Source organism: Lepidochelys kempii, chromosome 1, assembly GCF_965140285.1.
Source record: "Lepidochelys kempii isolate rLepKem1 chromosome 1, rLepKem1.hap1, whole genome shotgun sequence".
NCBI lineage: Eukaryota > Metazoa > Chordata > Testudines > Cheloniidae > Lepidochelys > Lepidochelys kempii.
The window spans coordinates 274,020,515-274,043,751 of record NC_136380.1 but is presented as its reverse complement, the minus strand read 5'-3'; the positions used below and the strand labels follow the sequence as shown (position 1 = coordinate 274,043,751).

The following is a 23,237-nucleotide window of genomic DNA, read 5'->3' as shown; positions in this document are numbered from 1 at the left end:
ATATTCAAAATAGATTATATTTACACTGTTCTCATAGGGCTCCTCAAGCTTCTCAGTTGGTTTGTTTTCTGTTGGAATCACAGCACAGATAGGGTTTTTAAGAGGGAATCTAGGCCAAAGAAGTTAGTGGCCTTACAGATGTACTCAGGAAGAGTGTTCAGTTGATAGGGGATGCTATGGAGGAAAGCAGAAGCATTTGTGTGGGAAGCTGACAAAGCTCACCGTGGGAGAAGAGGGCACCACAGAATGAGAGAGGGGAATTGACATCATAGTAAATCTTGTCCAACTTCACTTTGAAAAAATGTTCTGCCTCTTTTTACTTCCTTACAATAGAAATTTCAAACCCAAATAGGGTAAGAGTCACCCAAACAACACTTGAGTTTCAGCAGGTTTTGGGCAACACCCACCCTCCATTTAAAAATTCCTAACAGGCTCAGACTCCCACAGTCTACTGATATTTTGTGGTGTGGAAATGTCTAATGATCTGCCTTTCTCCCTGTTTTTAGTGTTTCTAGGGGCAGTCAGCTGATCATTCTCGCCAAGCCGGAGAGGAAGGGAGCTTTCCCTCACTCATTAAAGAGAATCTGGGAGCAGGCTCCTCCTCTGAGGAGCCAGGTTTACCTTTTATTAGTGAGTACATCTGGGAGCTGCTGTATGGCAGAGTGCAATGGTCAGCAAACTGAAAATAGTATATGTTGTAAATTTCGTGGACACTCAGGAAGAGTTACAAGCTATTTCTGGAACCTGACAGCTTGCAACCTCTGCAGGGGGCCTCTGTAGCATCATGAACAATAATTGGTTTTTCAAAATACTTGGCTAATTTCCATGAAATAAGCTGTTTGTTCCACTGAACTTAAAAAAAAAAAAAAAAAAAAAAAAGTCAGATGCATCACTGATCACACAAGATCCAGGCACTGTAGTTATTGGCCTCTGGTAGCTTACAATCTCTGTTGACAAAGCTATCTGAACTGGTAAATACATCTTACACCATGTATGTAGGTTCAGCAAGAAATTACAATTCAGACCAGACATTACGTTTTGTTGCCATATCTGTCTCAAAGGGATTTGCCCTAGATATCTACTCATCTCCAAAGTAATTATCACACTATTTTATCACTTCAAAATCAGTATTTCCCACCTGTTTGGTAAATCTTTTGTAATTAAAAAGAAGGGGTCAAAGAAATGGAATGCAATATGAATTTCATGAACTGGAAACAAAGCAGATTAATGCCTTTTGAAGATATTTGTTAAATAATATTTTCTTAATTAAAAAGATCCAAATTCTACCTGGAAAAACTTAGGGATTGTTATGGATACACACAAGGCATGCCTGGATATTCTTTGAGCTGCACAGTACTGAAGAAATGAGTCAAACTCTTGCAAAGAAACAGCAGGCAAAATGGCAGAATGCAGCACTGAACTTTCCATGAAAGTACAAACAGCACTACTGAGCTAGAAGTGAAAAATAAGTAAAAGTCAGACTTTTTGAATTTTAAACAGGGGAACAGGAGGCTACCCAACCTGGATAACAAGACTAACTTTGACTATTCATCTTGGTTTAATCTGTTGAAAGAACAGGCATCATTAGGACTCAAGGCACCAACCCTGCAACTTTTTCTGTGTTGAAGACCCTTATTGGACTTCACTGGGACTCTGCATAGCACAGCAGTCCACCTATGCAGAACAAACCGCAAGAATGTGACCAAAATCATTACTTAGAATTTAAAAATAGGATAGGGTACAGTAACTCCTCACTTAACATCCTCCTGCTTAACGTTGTTTCAAAGTTACATCACTGCTCAATTAGTGAACATGCTCATTTAAAGTTGTGTAATGCTCCCTTATAACATCGTTTGGCTGCCTGCTCTGTCCACTGCATATCAGATTTTGTGGAAGAGCAGGCAAGACTTTACAAGGGAGCTTTGCACAAGTTCCTCATCTCCGCCTCCTCCCCCTCCCTCCCACTGCTTCCCCCCCACCAAACAGCTGTTCAGTAGTGCTTAGGACTTTCTGGGAGGGAGGGGGAGGAGCGAGAAAGCACTGCATCTCCACTTCTCCCCCACCCTCCCAGAAAATCCTAAGCGCTGCCAAACAGCTGTTTGGTGGCATGGAAGCGCTGTGAGGGAGGGGGAAGAGCAGGGAAGTACCGCATCTCTGCTCCTCCCCCTCCCTCCCAGAAAGTCCTAAGCACCGCCGAACAGTTAGTTTGTTTGTTTGGCGGCGCTTAGGACTTTCTGGGGGCGGAGGGGGAAGGAGCATGGATGCGGTGTGCTCCGGAGAGGAGGTGGAGTGGGAAGAGGTGGGCCTGGAGTGGAGTGGGTACAGGAAGAGGCGGGCCTGGACCATCCCCTGGCAAAGTTGGCATCTGTTCTTCTCCGGGTAAGCTGCCACTGCTCCTGCGAAGGTGCTTCCTAGCATTCTTGCCTGCAGCTGGCTGAGCCTGTGTGGGGTAAGCCATAGGCACTTCCCAACCACAGTACAGTACATAATGCCTTTTGTCTGCCCCCCGCAAAAGTTCCTTGGAACCTAATTCCCCGCATTCCCATTAAATCTTATGGGAAAATTGGATTTGTTTAACATCGTTTCACTTAAAGTTGCATTTTTCAGGAACATAACTACAACGTTAAGTGAGGAGTTACTGTATAAAAATGGAAAGGTGAAGCACCAGACAGAAGAAGCTGTCAGTTGTTTTCAGTAGAGAAATCATGTTAGTGAGGGGAAAAAATTGGTTTGGAACATGTGACAGTTCCGTATTCAATATCATATGATTGGTACTGCACTACTGCCATCAAGGCAAAATGAGAATGGAATCAGTCCTTCCAGTGGCTTCCAGTTTACTATTCAGTTGGTTTGGGTAGGATTTTGTCAGAAAGGGGAAAGGAGGTGAGATTAAACAGACTGACAAGCTGTTTTTCCCTGTTTTCTTGTTATGGGAACTACTCAGGACATGCTGCTCTATTTTTGCAATTTTATTTCATTTTATTAAAATGTTCAGAGATCCTCAGGCATGACTGTTGAAATAAACATCCATTCAAACTGTAAAAAGTTTAATATCATTTCCTTATAATATATGCAGAATTCTATATTACAATCATCCTTTTTCAACAGAGCTTTTATAATACATTTCAGATTTTCACTATATGCTCTTTGGAATTCAAAGCAGTTACAAAGTCATCTTTTCTTGTGAACAGATTCATTAACAATGCAGTATTCATAATTTGTCAGACATTCATCTGGGAGGATATAATTGTAAACAGAGGTTCTATAAACATGAATCCAAAAATAATTACTTTCAATATTTAATTTAAAAAAATTACCACAGATGGAGATGATCAAAATTTTGGCCATTTTTTTTCCCCAACTAAATAATTTTAATGGAAACGGTTTGCAGTTTTTTGACAACCTCTCCTTTATGGGTGTTTCACTGTACAAAGTTTGAATACAATGAACCTTTAGATTAAGTTGTGGGTGTGAGTATTTTGATCACAGTACTTTAAAAGGTGTAAAACTTGAGTTTTAGTAACCTCCCCAAATGGGGTGCTAAATTCATTTTCAGAGATGCCTCTCATATTGAGTTTTGTGGGGGAAATTAATTATGGGTCCAGTTTTCTGGGCCCAAATATCGAAAGGCTTAAGTAATATCATTCATGAATCTAAATACCTGATTATGCCCACAAAATGATTCTCAATTTTAACTTGTGAGCAATGAATGGTATGTCAGATTGATAGCTAAATGCCTATTTTACATTTCTTTCTACCCTTGATCTTCACTTCCTGTTTGAAACTTGGGTTTGAAGGTGCTGGTTTGAAAACAGTACTAAAACACATAGATTTAATCTGAGTCTAAACTACCTGCAGCTCCAGAGTCTCAGTCACAAACAGTGTATTTTCTGCCCCTTGCGGTAGTCACTGGTACTTAGCTATGGTGTGAGGAGTCCTGATCTTGGCTGCATTGCCTGGCATCAATCCCATGGTCACTGTGCTGGTCCAGGCTCCTGTTTTGGGTGTAGGCTGCTCCTCCAGCTGTGCCCTGGCCTGCTTCTGGGCTGATCCCATAGCCCTGGGCACAGGATGCATTTGGGCCTACTCCCCCCAGCAGCCACAGCAAAAAACTGAACCTGTTCAGGCCCCAACTATGTGTGTGCTCTCTCTAGCCCTACCCGTCCCAGCTGATTGGCTTTGGGCTAACCTCGTGTCCCCACTTGGGCAGAGCTCAGCTCCTGTCCTGGAGTGACATTCCTCTCTTCCAAAGAGAGGTGGTCTGGCTACTGGAAGTCAGGGGTAGGATTTTGTCCCAATCCTACTTAACTGCAGATCTAGGGAATGAAGGCTCTACACAATGGGTTTATCTACAGTTGGAGCTAGGGTTTTGATTCCCAGGCTGAGGAGACATGCATACCTGGGGGAGGAATAGCTCAGTGGTTTGAGCATTTGCATGCTAAATCCAGGGTTGTGAGTTCAATCCTTAAGGGGGGCCATTTAGGGATCTGGGGAAAAAAATGGGGATTGGCCCTGCTTTGAGCAGGGGGTTGGACTAGATGACCTCCTGAGGTCCCTTCCAACCCTGATATTCTATGATTCTACGCTATCACAGAATGCGCTAGCAGCTAAAAATAGAGCATAGACATGAGTGGCAGGAGGAGCTAGCCATCTGATTGTGTGTCTGGTGTCTGGGATGGAACTGTACTCAGGGCAGGGAGTTCCTTCCATCACTTGTGCTACGGCAGCTACACTTCTATTTTTAGTCAGTTAGCTCAATGAGAACTAGTGCAGACATGTCTCCTCAAGCTGGGAATTACACTTGAAGTGCAGACCTACCCTAAATCTCCCCCAAACACACCTCCTAAAGAGACAGCAACAGGGCAGGGAGAGCCTAATATCTGAAAGTGGCAATGGTGGGTGAGGGTGAGAATCTTCTGGAAACTAGGTTTCAGAGTAGCAGCCATGTTCATCTGTATTCGCAAAAAGAAAAGGAGTACTTGTGGCACCTTAGAGACTAACAAATTTATTTGAGCATAAGCTTTCGTGAGCTACAGCTCACTTCATCGGTTGAATCCAATGAAGTGAGCTGTAGCTCACGAAAGCTTATGCTCAAATTTTAGTCTCTAAGGTGCCACAAGTACTCCTTTTCTTTCTGGAAACTAGGGGCTGGTGTGCAGAGCCACAAGCCAAGCAGGGAGCAGAAATGTAGGCAGCCAAGAGTCAGTTTGTGTAAGGGCCCCTAGGGAGTGGGGGGGAAGTGCCTTTCTCTTAGTAACTTCTCCTGTCTCGTGGCCAGGAGTTGCTTTCTTGCTCATCAGCAAGGCAGGCTGCCACAGGCTTCTCTCTCCCTGTGCGTTCCTCAGCAGGAGCAGCACCATTCATCCCACCATACCACATATTTAGTCACCCCAGTTACATGGGAAGTATATGGAAAGAGCTGGAAAGAGACTTACAGCATGTCACAGCTGTTGGTGCAGAAAAAGAGCTAGGGAAATAATACTGTTACAACCTGGGATGCTGGCAAGAAAGTAGTAGTTCCTGGTATCAAGCCAGAAGTTACTAATGGAGAGTTACTTTTGTTCCCCAGTGTAAACTCTCCTTCCCATTTCCAGTCTCACTGCAGTTCCTGCAAATACCTGATGACTTTTCTTTTCATTCCAATGCAGCAGTCGGCAGATTCAGTGATGTTCCCAATGCCTTCCACAGATAATTTATTAGGGCAGAAGATGGGAAACCTCTTTCTCTCCTACAGGCAGGACACTGAAATCAGGGCTCTGGATGTCCACCCAGGTACTGCTCTAACTTCTGCAACAAATATTAGAGCAACACCTCAGTCTCCATCAGGCTCTGACAGACCCCTCACTCTCCGGAGGTAAGAAATCAAATGCTTGATTTAAATAACATACTAAGAGTTTGTTGGTTTTGTGTTAATCCCCTCAGCTCAGGATTTACTAGATCTAAAATTTATTTTGTTTAAGTTGCTGTAAAGACTAAAAAACACCCTCTAAGTCTGCAGTAATTTTAACTAAGTTAAACTACAGAACATCTATATTTAAATATGTGTAGAATCATAGAATATCAGGGTTGGAAGGGACCCCAGAAGGTCATCTAGTCCAACCCCCTGCTCGAAGCAGGACCAATTCCCAGTTAAATCATCCCAGCCAGGGCTTTGTCAAGCCTGACCTTAAAAACCTCTAAGGAAGGAGATTCTACCACCTCCCTAGGTAACGGGGTGTAACTTCACCCCTTAAAAATACACCCATTAAACTGGGAGTTGTACAAAGATTGGGAAGACGGGAAAATGAGTCCATCTGAACGTGGCCTATTAGAATATGCTGTATCCAAATCACTAGTTCAGTATTATCAAAATTGACATAGTAAAGCAACAGTATTAGTGTCATGATGCCAATTTAAGAAAATTTCAGTAGTAGTTTGGAACGGTTTCATTTTCTGTCCATTAAAATTAAATGTTGGGGAAGGCATGTTGGTTGAGGTCACATGGTTTGAGTCTTAAAGGCACTAAAAAATCAGAGTGCAGAGATTTGCATTCTGTCATTTTTGAAAGTCACCACATAGTTGTAATTGTATGGCATCCCTGGAGTCTGACTGAATCAGGTCATTTCATTTTGGTGTAATTACAGATAATACGATGTACCATCAGACATTATAATGATCCAATTGCTTTGCATGGTTAAGGCTACTTTCCTCTAAGTGCTCATAAAAAAAGTGTTAAATGGAAATATACATATATCAGTTCATATACCTATATCATCAGTCCATTATATAATTTGTACTTACTGTTATTGTCACTGCTATCATTCCTAAGGGAGCTGGCAGCAACAGGAGGTAACAAAAATGGTTTTGTTACACTGACTCTTGGATCTAAATAGAAAATGAGTGTCAGTATTATGCAACTTAAAATACAGTTCCCCTTACGTAAGGCACTTGGCAAGAGGGCTACTCTGATCAGTTAACATATGATATTAGATTATGGCTATAGGGGCTGGATCCACAAAGGTATTAAGGCACCTAAACACCAGATTTAGGTGCTTAAATCCCATTTTAGATGTCACTGTGATTGACTAAACCCTTGCCTGGCTGCTGCCTTACCCTGTAGCACCTAAACACACTTGGCACCTAAGTTTTTGAAGTAAGAGTTCCCTAGGTAACTAAGTTTCTGCTTCTGGGCTTGCACACTGCTGCCTTGATTAAGCACCTAGATGGCTATCTCCTGCCTGATGCTCAGAGTGAACCTATCTCCCCTGAGGAGCCTGATCTAGTAGGTGTGCTCAGAGGCCAACTACTGGATTGGGTCCCATTCAAAATCTGTCTGGACGAGGAGGTGGCGGTAGTCACCTTATAATATTTAGTCCAGTGGTTAGAACACTCACTTGGGATGTGGGAAACCGAGGTTCCATTTCACCTCCTCACATACAGGGGGAGAGAGAGGTTTTGAACAGCAATGTCCTATCCAAGGCTGGCTTTATGGAGGAAGACTGCCCAGAGCATTGTGGTCAAGAGGCAAGGAGTGGGGAAGCCCTGGGGTGCAAGGCTGTGGAAGAGAGCTTGAGGCAATGGGGGGAAGGGGCAAGGCAGTGGGTCAAGGGTGCAGTGAGGGGCTGGGTAGTGGGCTGGGGGAGGCAACAGGGGTCAGGGGCAATGGGAACCCTACCCACTTCCATATCTTCCACCTCTCAGGAAAGTGCTGTAATCACTGAGAATCATGGAAGAGCCCTCTTCAAATCCTTTCTCCCCCTCTACCTGAGGGTGGAATTGAACCTGCATGTGTCTCACATCCCAGATGAATACTCTAATGACTAAAAGTTACAGTGTGGGCACCAACACCTCGGCTACTTTGCATGGAGTGAGGCAGGTGCCTAATTCATTCTCACAAGAAACAACCGAGGCGCCAAAACCACCTACTCCAGGTGAGGGGTTCCCAGTTATGGATCACTAGCAGAGATGTGCCTAAGTCCATGAAAGGGGCAGGGTTTAGGACACACCCTGCTTGTCAGCATCTCCCATTGGTTAGTGTATGCAGCTCCTTCCTACTGACTTTTGAGGGTCCTATTCTTAGGTGTCTGTCTCTCCCCATTCATTGTATAGGGAGCCTAGTAGCAAACTCGGGCTTTGTAGATTGCATTGTTGTTCCTGTGATTTTCTAGGTGTCTAAAAATGTTAGGTGTTGCAACACTTCAGCCTCTGTGTGTATCCAGGCCTAAAGTACTTCCAGTTCTTATTGGTGTAACTGTGCAACTGGATATGTTGCCCTAATTAAAACAATTAATTAAGAATCATCACGGTGGCAACAAAATTTAAGAAATTCAAAACATCCATTCATTAAGGACTGCAATGGGAACAAGTATATGAAACCACAGGAATCTAACCTGAGCTTGTTAAGACTCTATCATAAATCCATGATACTCTTTAGTGGGAATGGGCCAAATTCAGAGATGATTTTCAACTGGTGCTATTTACACTTCGTTCCAGACACTCAGCCTATAAACTATGCCACCTTAAATTCCTTTAGACCTGCTTACCAATGCTTAACCTATACCACCTTACATATCGCCTCTGAATTGGCCCAGTATCCACAAAGACATTTTCAAAAAGATCAAACTGTCACAGTTAAGAAAAAGTCAAGTGCAAGATAAAATGCAGCACTAAGAACATTGTAAAAGAACAACCCAGGATATTTTTGTTGATGTGAAAACAATCTGAGCACATACACTGAAATAACTGTAGGCTGTGTTAATAAACGATGGTATGTAATGATGTCAGTTTTGCTATCAGGCTTAGTTCTATAGTACTAGCAGTGGGACTTCAGCCTTGACATTATTAGTCGCTGTCACAGATAGTAAAAAACATGAAGCTAATTGATCAGATCCTCAGACGCTCTGAACTGACTTAACTTTATTGACTTCAAAGGAGTTACATCAAATTTACACCAGTTGAGGATCTGGCTCAACAAAAATAGGAACAATTTTATGATCTTACTGTTCTCTGGTGTTTCTGTTGTTGACGGCAGAACACAGTCACTATGATCTGATGTTTCTGCAAAATCCTTGTAGACTTCAATGGTGCTGTTAAAGTACCTAAAGAATTCTTCAGGAATGAACCTGCCTTCTTCATAAAGATGAAGATTTTCTTTTCTAAAATTCTAGGGAAAAAATACAGAATTCTATTTTTTAAAAGTCCAGACAAATACTCATTTTGGTAAATCTGGCCTAAGAGATAGACAATGGGTACTTTACCAAGGAATACCAACAGGTGACACAGAAATTAAGTTAACATTTAAGATGCAGAGTTCTGCTTTACTTCAGGAGATCTCAACCTTAAAAATACCAAAAGCTCTGATCCCAGGATTTTGAATTAATTTATTTCACTTTGCAAAGTTAGCACTGTTAATCCACTCTTGAAAAATTGTCACAAAAATGTACAGCCTAGGCTTGAAATCTCCTCACCCATCTTACCCTAATGATGGGGGAAAAAAACAACCACCCATGAGATTTTAATTCTTAATTTTAAAAAGAGTTGTTTGTTCCTGGGTGTGTGGAATTTTATAAGGCTTTGCTTGACCATTATAATGTGAAACAGGAACACAATACATTCAGCGTTACCAGCATAAGTGTTTTGGATATTGAAACAAGTAACTGTGGTCCAAGTTCCACTATTGGTGTCAGCCTGCCTCTCTGGAGTGCATCTAAAAATAAGAGAGGGACTCCATAATTGTGAAGCCTGATGGATAATATGTTGTGCCAAACTAACTGAAGACTCTGAGATCCCTGTTAATGATATTTTTTTAAACCTACCCTTATCTTTAATGGCAGCTGTTACTTATCCCAGCAATTCAAGTTTGGCCAGGGGCTAGTTTTTGGTCCTAATAAGTGTGGCAGGGACAAGAGCATCTTTAAATCATGCACCAAGAAAACTTCCTAGTGGGTAGTTCTTCAGTTTGTTTTCTTTTTCTTGTTACAAGGATAGATCTAGGTTCATTCTTCTTCCAGGAAACAAAATTACCTATTGAAGTAGTTCCTTCAAATTACAGAGATTACTATCCTCATTTCCATTTATCTAAAAGCCTTTCTTTTAAGACAAAAAATTTAAGTAAAATCACATTTAATTTAAAAAAAAAGTATCTTGTACCAGCAGACCATGGCAAATTCATAGATTGAATTTGCTGAGATAGATACATTTGGGTGTGTGCTAAAGGACAAAATTAGGATTGTAATGGAAAGGTAACTAAAACCCTAACATGCAATCATCATCACAGCAACTAAATAATGCACCTGACTGCAGGTCAGGAGATCAGGTTCTACTCTGAGGTTTGCCATAGACTTGCTGTATGATACTGGGCAAGTCATTTCACCTCTCTGTGCATCTGTTTCTCTCTGTAAAATGGAAATAATTGCACTTGCCCACCTTTGTAAGTGGTTTAAGATCTACTGATGGAAGGTAACTATAGGGTGAAATCCTTGACTTCAACAGGGCCTGGATCTCACACTTAGTACTTTTAATTAAGTAATTATTAACAAAACCATTTACTCATACACAGAGTACTCAAAGCTGGGCAATGTTACTCAGAATACAATTAGATATATCAGGGCTTACACATAAAACTTATTAACAAAAATAAGTCTTTTATTACTCTCATTCCTAATAAGGCTAGAATCAGACTCCTGGAGTGAGATTCCTGGAGCACTTCCAGCAACTACTGGAATTAGGGAGGTCCACTATCATGTATAATTGTCCTTGGTTAAAGGTCCATTAATTCAATATGAAGGTTTCTGAAATTGACTGATTAATATAATCTTACTAAAAAAGAAAAGGAGTACTTGTGGCACCTTAGAGACTAACCAATTTATTAGAGCATAAGCTTTCGTGAGCTACAGCTCACTTCATCAGATGCATATCGTGGAAACTGCAGCAGACTTTGCAGTTTCCACGATATGCATCTGATGAAGTGAGCTGTAGCTCACGAAAGCTTATGCTCTAATAAATTGGTTAGTCTCTAAGGTGCCACAAGTACTCCTTTTCTTTTTGTGAATACAGACTAACACGGCTGTTACTCTGAAACCTGTCATAATCTTACTAGTTTATCGCAGTCTTTTTCAGATATTTTTAGATTGAAATTAGTAATTATGCTCAGGATTCCAGTGTAAGTTAGATGCAAAATGATTCATGCTTGTTTGATTTACCTTGAGAATGAGAGTTAAATGTTTGGACTATGCACTGACAACATATTGAATATATCTGTTTATTTGGTCATCCTATACGTTGTAATCCCTCTGAGGCTTTTTAAGTGATTATACCTAAAGCTAAGATTTTGTCAGGGATATTTTTAGCAAAAAAGGGACAGACAAGTCATGGACAAGAAACAAAAATTCACAGAAGCCTGTGATCTGTACGTGATTTTAATAAAAATATCCATAACAAAATGGGTAGGGAGAAGGATAGGGTAGGATCCAACACACAACGCTGCTGGGGCTCTAAGGTCCCCACGCCGCCCATGGCAGCGGCGGCGGAGCAGCTGCAGGGGCCTCAGCTTGGAGCCTGGAGGGGACCCCATGACCCGCAGAGGCCTGGAACTCCTCTCGGAGCATCCCACTGCGCTGGCAGCTGGGAGCGGCAGGTCCTGGCTGACAGCTCCAGCTCTGCTGCCCCAGGGCTGATGTCACAGAGGTCTCTGGAAGTCACAGATTCCATGACTTTGTGATCTCCGTGACAAAATCCTAGCCTTATCTTATACCTTTTCTCTCACTTGATGTAGCCAATAGCTAACATCTCTCCATTGTACTCAGTACATCTTTAAAGGGGAAGTAGTAGTTGCATTGAACAGGAATTGAAACAACGAATATAGAACCTGAAGTAGCCTTGGTTGTAGGGTTTTTTTTTTGTACATGTCATGTACTCTGCTACAAAAATTCAGATATAATTGTGCAGTATAAAGGGGAAAATGCTCTTTGAGAAGATTACCTTATTTTTCTCAGAATCTAGACATGACATAATATCATTGATTATCCTCGTGAGATTATTGATGATTGAATAGTTGCTTAAAACATCAGACATATCTGAAAATTTTTGCAGAAGATTATGCAGACTCTTTGAAAACTCAGGCACCATCAAATGTAACCAACAGTGATTAGGCTGTCAGGGAAGATAAAAAAGAAGAGAGGCAGATTAAACACCACACTTAACCAATTTTTGCATAAGTAACACAGAGTGTAAAAGTAGATTAAATTGTTCCTTCCAATTTGCATCATCTTGCACTTTTCTAAATTGAAATTCAACTAACATTATGTTGCCTGCTGTTCTCTTGAGTCCTTTTGGTGCATCTTACAATCCTCCTTGATCTTGGCTGACTTAATTATGTTCTCTGCAAAGTTGTCGGCATAATGTTACCCCTTCTTCCAGTTTGGGAATAAATGTCAAACTTCAGTTTGAGCATCTGATCTGTGGGCTATTCCAGTATTACCTCTTTCCATGCCGAAACTGGCCATTTATTCCGACTCTTCCATATCATACCTACTTTTGTTTTTTTTTAAAGACTATTTCTTGGACAATTGTTTTCCAGACAATCTTCAAAATACTCCCCATCTTCATTTCACTACTGTTGCTACCCTACACTTTTATAGCACCTTAAATCCAGGAGGATCTTTGAGTTAAGATTCTGTTCTGAAAAATAAGTTTCTAAACTTGGCATTATGGGATTCCATGATTGTTTTCTTAATTTCTGAGCAACTCTGCATAGTTTACAAGAAACTGCTTCCCCCTCCAGTCTTTTTTTACTAAATGCCAGCCCTACAAATTCACCCTGGGTATGAAAGTCAACCTGAGGTTTTTCCTTCTCATGTACCCTTACTAATAAAAAGAATCAAGAGGCCAAGTTATGACCTCAATTACACCTGTGCAGTGACATGGTCTTCAAATCATGCCCCAAGTGATACCTGTGCAACCACAAGTCAGTGGATTTGCACAGATTTAGCTGATTGCTTCTGTAATTGGAACCTAGTAAATCATTCTGTTGATGTACAGGAAGTAATAAAATACAGCACACTTTTACTTAGCTATGTTGGCTCAGCAGGACTAACATGAGTAAAAAAAGGAGAGAACCTAAGTCATTATGCCTAAATACACACAGGCAGTAGATCTGTTCAACAAGAAGGGGCCAGGTTTATATACTGACAACTTTATATATAGAAATCTCTTCACAACAAGCTGTGCCTTCACCACACAATGCTCTATTACACATTGTAGGAAAGATTTTTAAAAAGTGAAGAATAATGTAGATATCAGTACCGTAAGTAAAACACTGGAATTTGTCTAGTACACTAAGCTATTATCCCAGCTCTTGAGAAAGTTGCCATGGCATCTTTAGTGACAAGTGGTCAAGATTTTGTTTTGCATTTCATATGGAAGATATGCCTTCAGTAGCACAGTGCCTGTCTCTAACACTTCTTGCAGTACCTTACATGATATGTGGAGTTCTTCCATCCAAATACTGACATGCCTGGGTTTTCTTCACCTTGTGAGATTGATCACAATACTAAGTGTTAAATTTGGTATTCCTTATATGTTGTGTTCAATCAGCATCACTTGGGGCTGAATGCTTTTCTAGTCTAGTTTACCTCCTATTCATTACCATTTATGGACAAAGTTCACCTTTCTGCATTTTTATGGGGGAGAGACATGCATACCTTCTAAGACTAAATAAACTATTGAGCAATCTTTATGTTTAGTGAACAGGTTCACATTTACAGTTTAGCTTTACCTTACAGTCTTCACTAACTTTGTCATTTTTGTGTAAAAGAAACCATAAAGCAGTATACCTCCTGGTATGAGTCCCCATGCAATGATGTAACAAGCAGTATGTAATGTTATTGTTGTGTTGGCCCCAGGGTATTAGACAAGGTGGGTGAGGAAATATCTTTTATTGGACCAGCTTCTGTTAGTGAGAGAAGTTTTGAGCTTACACAGAGCTCTTCCTTCAGGTCTGGGAATGGGAAATGTGTAACGAACAGTGACATTTTGGGCATTGTGCAATTGACAATGCCTGGCCTTGCCTCTCTGCTCCATTTGTATAGGAGCACGAACAGGAGGGCATTAGAAAGAGCAAAGAGTAGAAGCCTTGTTGACCTTTATTCTGTAGTAGGGACAGGTCTGATACTGTGCCCTTCCACACACCCCTAATGGTCCAGACAGCTCATCACCTGCACTGACTCTGCTACCACTAGAGCAGCACTACAAACAATATCTTGTAATGTAGAATACAAAAATTCTGTGTTTCCAGCATGATTCTAATTTGTTGCCCTTTTTGCTCAATAAGTGAGATCTCTAGGAGAGTCATGAAGGGCTTTGACTTCTAATGCTGTCAGCAGACTGATGATATTCAGCTCTAAATTTCCTTCTCATCAGAGACAAGCTGTGCACTTTCCTTGCTTTCTCAGTAGGGAAAGATCAAAGATAGGGATGAGAATAAGCTGGCTGAAGTGTGTTCAAAAGCACAGATGTGATAATAGTTGACAGAGAGAAATAGTTAATGGAACTGAGAAATTTACCACTGCTCCATCTGTACTAGTTATTTCTGCCCCCGACAAAGAGATTTACATCTCTGGGTACTTTTTACCTGACTGCTCTTATGCTCCCAGGAAGTAGCAGTAGAAGCTTTTATCTTTCTGCATTTAGCGAAGAGATTGCAGTTTCTTTTCATTCAGACCTTGCCTTTTACCTCCAGGTTAGACTTCTGCAATGCACTCTATTTGGATCTACTCTGAGAGCTACTCAGCTAGTGCATAATGCAAGAACCCTTCTGCTTAATGGAGTTGGTCAGTTTGAACACGTTACATGCACTGCACTGGTTTCCCATCTGCTTTCTATGCAATTTACCTTTCTACTTTTAATCTATAAAGCTTTGGAGCGGCTACAATAGATACCATTTCCCACTTCATGCACCATACGAAGTGTCTGATAAAGTAAGGCACTTTCCTCAGTCCCTAGATGTGCACTTTTCAGGACTGAAGGCAGAACATTTGCCGGAGAGGCTCCAGCTATGGGTTTCTTTGCTTGCAGGAATCTGTCAGAACCCAAATCAAAGGGCATTTATTCAGCCAACCCTTTGCCAAAAGTCTCTAAACTGAGGCATTGTCTCTTCCTATTTGTGTCTTGGTGAGTTAGTATTGCTGCTCATTGTGAATACATATGGATGTTAGTTTTTAGATGTGATGCAGCCAGATGCCATGGCCATGAAAACACTGTACTTAATGAAATACATTGTACAGCCAAAGTTTGCATGTTTTATAGCCACCAATTCTTAAAGGCAATACTGCTGAAAGGAAACTTGTTGGGCCAAAACAAAACACCATTACATCTAAACTATATTTAATCAATGTAGGATGCAAACTGGACTAACAATCAGATTACTACCTATTATAGGGGGTCATAGTATTATATGATGTTTTGGTGATTACAAAAGTCACATTCTTGTTCACTTTATAAATCAGGGAATCAGGATGGATAAAAACCAATATTTTTTCAATTAAAAAAATCAGATAAAAAAATTAAATACACAGTTCTTTTAAATAAACCTATTTAAAATTAAATGTGAAATTTACAAATTAAATTTAGGTCTTAAATAATTAAAACTTTGCATTAAATGAAAAATAATATTAAGCAGTACATGTTTTCTGCAAAGTTTTAGAGAAACTCAGAGCACTAAATTTGTGGAAGCCATTGGTTAAGAACTTGAAACTAGAGTTTGCTGAAGTGCTACAGCAGTAGCCTCTTCTGCAGGTGCAGAGAGAATATTTTCTTCAATTCAGTTCATTAAAAGTAAAAACCAATGGGATTGAAAAAGCAGGAAACCTTGTTTTCTTCTTCCAATCTATGAATAAAACTGGGTATGAGAGGATGAGATCTACTAGCTCTAAAATCATGAAGGAACCAGTGACCAGAAACAATGAGTTCAATTCATGAACTCTACTTTTTACTTCATTTAATAAATCAGTTTTAAATGACAAACATGTTTTGATAATGTGTTTGATTTTTTTTAATGCATCCAGCACCTTTAAGGTAGTTTTTGTTAATTTTTTTTTAAATGCTATTTTGTGCATTTTAATGGAATTTGAATTTCCAAATAGAGCTTGACACAAATCACAAGTAAACAAAGAAATCCTAGTAAATAATAAATGCATTGTTCACTATTTTGTAACAAATAAAAATTGTAAAAATTAACTATCTGAATAAATGTAAATTAAGCTGTATAATTGTTAAATAAATATATATAGATATAGGATATACTCCTAGTTAGCAAAAAAAAGGCACCTAATTTAGGGTAAATGAACAAGTTTTAAATAGTTACTAATTAATATCTTATCCTCTCTTTAGCAAAGTTACTGAAAAGTACAAATGTAAAACATGATTAAAATCAGTGATTTAAATCACTTTCATATAAATCAATCCATCCTGCAGGGCATTAAAGAAAACTTTCTGGTCTGAATTAATCTTAAAACTCTTCAGTTACAGACAAAGTAATAAGATCTTAAATTGAATGTTTAAAAAACCTTAGAGTATTGATTTTTTTTTAAAATACATATTTCATGAGAGGTACCAGATGGGATGAACTGGAAACTAATAGAGAAAACAGTGCAAATAGTGATAATGTTTACTTCCCACATAGTTCTGTCAGTTTAGTTCACTGATCTGGAAGGATAAGAGGCTAGAGTTGAGTCTAACTTTTGCACTTTTAAAGACCACCCCGATGTAAATCTTTGAGACATGGAAGATAGATATCAAATATCTGTGATTTGAAAGCATGTTATGTGCAGCTACAGCAGCCTGTTACTATTTCCTTGTTTTTGGATGACTGCTGTTTGGGACTCATCAAAAATTGTAATCTATAATATATATTAGACCATATTGGATTCAGAAAGGACTCACAATAACAAATGATGCAAAGAAAATATTTTGTTCAGCTGAGTTTAATTAGCCTAAGATATCAGGTATAATTTGCACTCCTTGAGGTTAACTTGGGATTTTTGGTTCGTGCAAACCTCCAAGCTTCAATAGAACTCATAACCATCTATTCTGCCCCAGTGCAACACTGATGCCACACACATTAAGGATGGGCACGGGCGTTCAAAAATAAGACAGACTATTGTATTTTTGGGGTATAAACCCCCCCCCCCAAACAAACAAAAGAACCAAAAAACAAAAGCCCCCAAGCCCTCATGGATTGTTGAGCAAGTCACGTGATTTTTTTGATCTCTTGAGATTGGCAATAATGAGAATTTACTGAACTATGTCCACTGTGCATGATTTTGGTTTTCATAATGAAAATTTCACACAGCTCTAGTTACAAGTATGATAGCCAACAACGTTACTTTTTACATCTGTTGAATAATACACAGCTAATACAGGACTATAGCAGGGTTCAAAAAAGAGCTAGATAAGTTCAAGAAAGATAGGTTCATCAATGGCTATTAGCCAGGATGGGCGGGGACGCTGTCCATAGCCTCTGTTTGCCAGAGGCTGGGAATGAGCGACAGGGGATGGATCAGTTGATGATTGCCTGTTCTGTTCATTCCCTCTGGGGCACCTGGCATCGGCCACTATCAGAGGAGAGGCTACTGGGCTAGATGGACCTTTGATCTGACCCAGTATGGCCGTTCTTATGTTCTATTTATATATTATATAATGTGCACAGTTATTTAGAGACTTGAGACTTTAAGGCCAGAAGGGACCATCATGATCATCTACTCTGACCTTGTGCACATTGCAGGCCACAGAATCTCACAAACCCACTCCTGTAATAGACCCCTAACCTCTGGCTGAGTTACTGAAGTCCTCAAACCTTGATTTAAAGAATTCTAATTACAGAAAATCCACCATTTACTCTCATTCAAACTAGCAACTGACTCATGCCCCACACTGCAGAGGAGGGCAAATCCCCTCCTCCTCAGGGTCTCTTCCAATCTGACCTGGGCAGAAATTCTCTCCTGACCCCAAATATGGGGACCAGTTAGACACTGGGCATGTGGGCAAAACCCATCAGCCAGACACTTGGTAAAGAATTCTCTATAGTAACGCAGAGCCCTTCCCCTTCTGTCCCATCACTGGCTGCTGGGGAATATCTGCTACTAGCAGTCACAGATCGGTTACATTGTAAACAGTTTCATATCATACCCTCTACAAATTTAACAAGCGCAATCTTGAAGACAGTTAAGTTTTTTTCTCCCCAGAACTTCACTCCTCTGATTATTAGAAATCTTTAATCAATTTCAAGCCTAAACTTACTGATGGCCAGATTATAGACATTTGTTCTTGTGTCAACTTGTTCCTTAACTTAAATACCAGGGAGGAAGAGGAATTATTTATCTCTGATGTATTTATAGACAATTATATCTTCCCTCAGCCTTCATTTTGTTAGTCTAAACAAGCTGATTACATTAAGACTCCTATAAAGCAGGTTCTCCAATCCTCAGATCATCCTACTAGCCCTTCTCTCCACTTGTTCAAGTTTGAATTCATCTTTCTTAATTGCACACAGTACTTCAGATGAATCTCACCAGTGCCTTGTATAATGGTTCTAACACTTCCCTGTCTCTACTGAAATACCTCACCGGGTGCATCCAAGGATTGCATTAGTCTTCTACACACTCATATCAATTTGATGGCTCATAGATTTGGGTGTATTGGTCGATCACAGAACGACTCCTTGGTCACTTCCAACTGATACATCCCCAGTTTATAACAAAAAACCTTGCACTTTGCACTGTTACATTTCTATTTCTATTACTCTGGTCTTCAAGGTAATCCAAATAGTCTTGTATGATATTCCAGTCCTGCTCCATATTGTCAATACTTTCCAACGTTCTGTCATCCACAAATTTTATTAGCACGCTCCCACTTCTCATGCCAATGTCATTAACAAAAACATTGAATAAGATTTGACCCAAGACTGATCCTTGAGGAATTCCAGTAGTAACCTCCCTCCAGCGTGACAGTTCTCCTTTCAGCATGACCCGTTATAGCCTCCCCTTTAATCAGTTCCTTACCCTCCTTTTGATTCTCATATTAATCCCCCTCTTCTCCAATTTAATAATTTCCCACAAGGAACTCTATCAAATACTTTACTGAAATCCAAGAAGTTTAGACCTACTGCATTTTTCTTTGGGTAGAAAATTGATTATCTTCTCAAAGGAAGAGATCAGATTGGGCTGACAATCTACCTTTTGTAAAAATATGTTGTATTCTCCCCCAATTACCATTTACTTCTATATCACTAACTACTCTCTCTTTCACAATTTGTTCTAAGACCTTGCATACAATTCAGGTCAAACTAACAGGTCTATAGTTTCCTGGATCACCTTTGTTCCCTTTCCTAAATAGAGGTACTGTATTTGCAATTCTCCAGTCAGAATATGACCCCCGAGTTTACAGATGATTAAAAATCCTTGCTATTGGGCTTAAATTCATTTGTGTGTTCCTTTAATATTCTTGGATGGAGATTATCCAGGCCCGGCAATTGGGTTCAATTACTCTGTTTGAGTTTGACTTCTACCTCGGATGTGGTAATTTCTACTTCCATATCCTTGTTCCCATTAGTCACCCTGTCATGGAACCCAAGCTCCTCATTACCCTTACTAAAAACTGAGGCAAAATACTCATTTAGGTGTTGGTCCATACCTAAATTATCTTTAATTTCAGCCCCATCATCAGTGCTTAGTGGTCCTTCTTTCCTTGGTTTCTTTTTATTTATATGGCTAAAGAACCTTTCAATTTTGGTTTAATTTCCTTTGCAAGGTCCAGCTCTGCAGGTCTCTTGGTAGCTCTCACTTTTTCTTGATGCTTTCTGATCTCCAACAGGTGGCTTTCCATGCTGATCTCTCTCTTCTTCCACTCCTTGCAGGTCTTCTGCTTTCTCTTAATAAGCAATCTGCAATGCTTGTTCATCCAGTTTGGTTTGCAACCATTACCTACATTTTTTTCACCTTGCTTGAGATTCAAGCTTCAAATAGCTTCTGTAACTTTCACTTAAAGTAATTCCAAGCCTTCTCCACATTCAGATCCTGGAGTTCTTCAGTCCAGTCCACTTCCCTAAATCTGTAATTTTTTTTTTAAGTTTGCCCTTTTGAAATCAAGGATCCTAGTTGCAGAGGTATTTGTTTATTTTTTCATTTAGTTTAAAATGAATTAACTCATCACTCAAATCAAAGTTGTTCTTTACAACCAGTTCTTCTACGAGGTCTTTGCTTCTTACCAATACTAAATTTAAAATGGCATCACCTCTTGTTGGTTCAGTGACTATTTGGTGAAGAAATCTGTCAGCTATCAGATCCAGGAATATCTGACCCTACCTTTTGTGAGTAGTCCTTGTTCTCTGATATATAGCTGGGAAATAAAAGCCTCATAATCATACAGTTCCCAGTAGTATTTATCTCATTAAAAACATTAAAGAGGTCTCTATCCATATCCAGATCAGATCCCGGGGGTCTGTAGCAGACCCCAAGCACTATTCTATTGGAGCCTCAGTTACCTTTGTTCCCCAAAGTGATTTTGTCCAACAGATTCTGTTTTATACATCACTTCTAATTTCTTAATAATCTACCTTGTCATAATATACTATGTACTCCTCCCCCTGTACCTTTATTTCTGTCTTTCCTGGACAGCACATACCCTTCAATTTCTGTATTCCAGTCATGACTATTATTCCACCATACATATTTCTGTTATCCCTCTAATATTCAGTTTCACTTCCTGCAACAGTAGTTCTATTTCCTCTTTTGTTACCCAGGCTCCTTGCATTGGTGCACAGACATCTTAGTTGTTTCTGCTTGGCTTCATCCAGATCTCTTGCCTAATTAGGTACAATCATTTTACTGCCAGTATTGCCTACGTGACTGCCGTGACTGTCAGTGGTACTTATGCTATCATTCCTCTTGTTGTTCATTCTCCTATACTCTCTTGTTCCTTTCTGCATTGCTAGATCTTCTTTTAATGCAAGTAATGGCTTAGATCATATGGTCATTGGGCTATCATTAGCCAGGCATTAGTTTGGTATATTGCTCAAAGTAACTTACACTTTTGGCACTTCTTCCACTCTAAAGAGGTCTACACCAGGGCTTTCCCAAATCATCATATTAATCTTTTTAAAATTTTGAACTTATGTCAGTGTAGCAATCTTTCAAATGTAATCCTTCATAAAATGAATTTGAGGGAAACTTTAAAACCAGAACTAATATCAGATCACCCAAAGACAATATTTGCAAGAGTGTATTCTTTAGATCATCACATGATTTGTAATGTTTTTAAAAAGCATATTTTAAGAGTGGTTATAAACTACAGTATTATGCAGGAAAAAGAGTGATGCAAATCATTACGTGAGTGAAATACAATATTGTCCTAATCCCTCAGAAGCTTCATTAAGGAAATAGTTTCAGTAACTATCAGTCTCTGTATTTTCTATTTTTTTAGCAGCCTCCTACGTACATATTGTGGACATGCGCTTGCCACAAAACATTGTACAGTGTCTTCTCCAACATAGATAAAAACAAGTTATTTATCCAAATAAACAGTATGTTCCCCATTCCCACTCAATAAAGTGGATAATGATTGAAAACTATTTCCCAAAGAAAAGGTCTAAAAAAATTGAAAGTTTTTGCAAGATTTCTGTAATTAGCAAGATTTTATGTGACTGAAGCACTGAGGTCCAAGACACATAGAGCTGCAGCCATCATTGCCTGGCTATTTTATTGGGATTGATTTCAAGTAATTGTACATACCAGAGTATCCATCTTCTGAACATACCTAAGGGCTATCCTATAATCATTTGGAAGATTTCCAACCTAGAACAAACAAACAGGTAATAAAGAATATATTAGTGTTTGGTAAGAAAATGAAGGCTTTATTTTAGTCACTGTAGTTAATATACATTTTATAAAGTAATTAACACAATTTCTAGAAATTACTGATCAGTTGCAAATAACTTAAGTCCGTGTTTAGGGATTGTGTACATAAGAGTGGCTATACTGTGTCAGACCAAAGATCCATCTAGCCCAGTATCCTGTCTTCTGACAGTGGCCAATGCCAGGTGCTTCAGAGGGAATCAACAGAAGAGGTAATCTTCAAATGATCCGTTTCCTGTCGCCCATTCCCAGCTTCTGGAAAACAGAGGTTAGGGACACCATCTCTACCCATCTCGGTTAATAACCATTGATGGAGCTATCCTTTTTGAATTTATCTAGTTCTTTTTTGAACCCTGTTAGTGTCTTGGCTTTCAGAAAATCCTCTGGAAAAGAGTTCCACAGGTTGACTGTGCATTAGGTAAAAAAAAAAATACTTCCTTTTGTTTGTTTTAAACCTGCTGCCTGTTAATTTCATTTGGTGACCCCTGGTTTGCTTTTCCATTATCTCCCTACTCTTCACAGACCCATGTTGACCTTATTCAGTGGTCATCTCAAGGCAGAATCTAAGATGGTAATACTGTCAAAGAGCAGACAGTTTAAGACTCAGGCTTCAAGGTGAGAATGGACCATTATGATCTAGTCTGACTTCCTGCATATTGCAGGCCACAGAACCTCATTCACTCCTGAAATAGACCCCAACCTCTCTCCGAGTTTCTGAAGTCCTCAAATCATGTTTTAAAGACTTCACCATGCATCTGAAGAAGTGAGCTGTAGCTCATGAAAGCTTATGCTCAAATAAATTGGTTAGTCTCTAAGGTGCCACAAGTACTGCTTTTCTTTTTGCAGACACAGACTAACACAGCTGCTACTCTGAAACCTGTCATTATGCAAGGCACTGAATTTAGCCATATGGAGTGGAAATCTATCAACTTCATGAAAAAACTTGTACAGATACAGACAGACATCAGCTTCCTTTCCAAATGCAAACAAATGGACATCATACCAAAAGGACTGAAGGTAAAAAATCCATTACAATCAACATACCACACAGACTATGCTGACAGCTTGTGCCACACACTCTCAAAGAAGCTGCGAAACCACTTGATCAACATAGTCTACAGCAAACAGGGAAAGATTAAGAATGAGCTCTCAAAACTGGATTAAAAAACAACCTTCCACACAAGCTTCCTTGTGGCTGGACTTTACAAAAACTAGATAAGGTATGCATCCGATGAAGTCAGCTGTAGCTCACGAAAGCTTATGCTCAAATAAATTGGTTAGTCTCTAAGGTGCCAAAAGCACTCCTTTTCTTTTTATGGATACAGACTAACATGACTGCTACTCTGAAACCTG

At 39.7% G+C, this 23,237-nt stretch overlaps 1 protein-coding gene across 5 annotated transcripts in view; it reads right to left on the bottom strand.

Moving 5' to 3' along the window:
- KITLG (KIT ligand) overlaps nucleotides 1–23,237 on the bottom strand; it is an 87,941-nt gene that overhangs the window by 17,690 nt on the left and 47,014 nt on the right. For 4 of the 5 annotated variants that reach the window (XM_073327583.2, XM_073327584.2, XM_073327585.1 and 1 more), the window contains exons 3-6: nucleotides 21,762–21,824; nucleotides 11,959–12,129; nucleotides 8,980–9,142; nucleotides 6,781–6,864 (exon numbers count right to left, since the gene is read on the bottom strand). In XM_073327583.2, the coding sequence (XP_073183684.1) occupies nucleotides 6,781–6,864; nucleotides 8,980–9,142; nucleotides 11,959–12,129; nucleotides 21,762–21,824 (481 nt within the window). The remainder of the gene's footprint in view (nucleotides 1–6,780; nucleotides 6,865–8,979; nucleotides 9,143–11,958; nucleotides 12,130–21,761; nucleotides 21,825–23,237) is intronic. The other variant, XM_073327586.2, reaches the window with a different exon arrangement.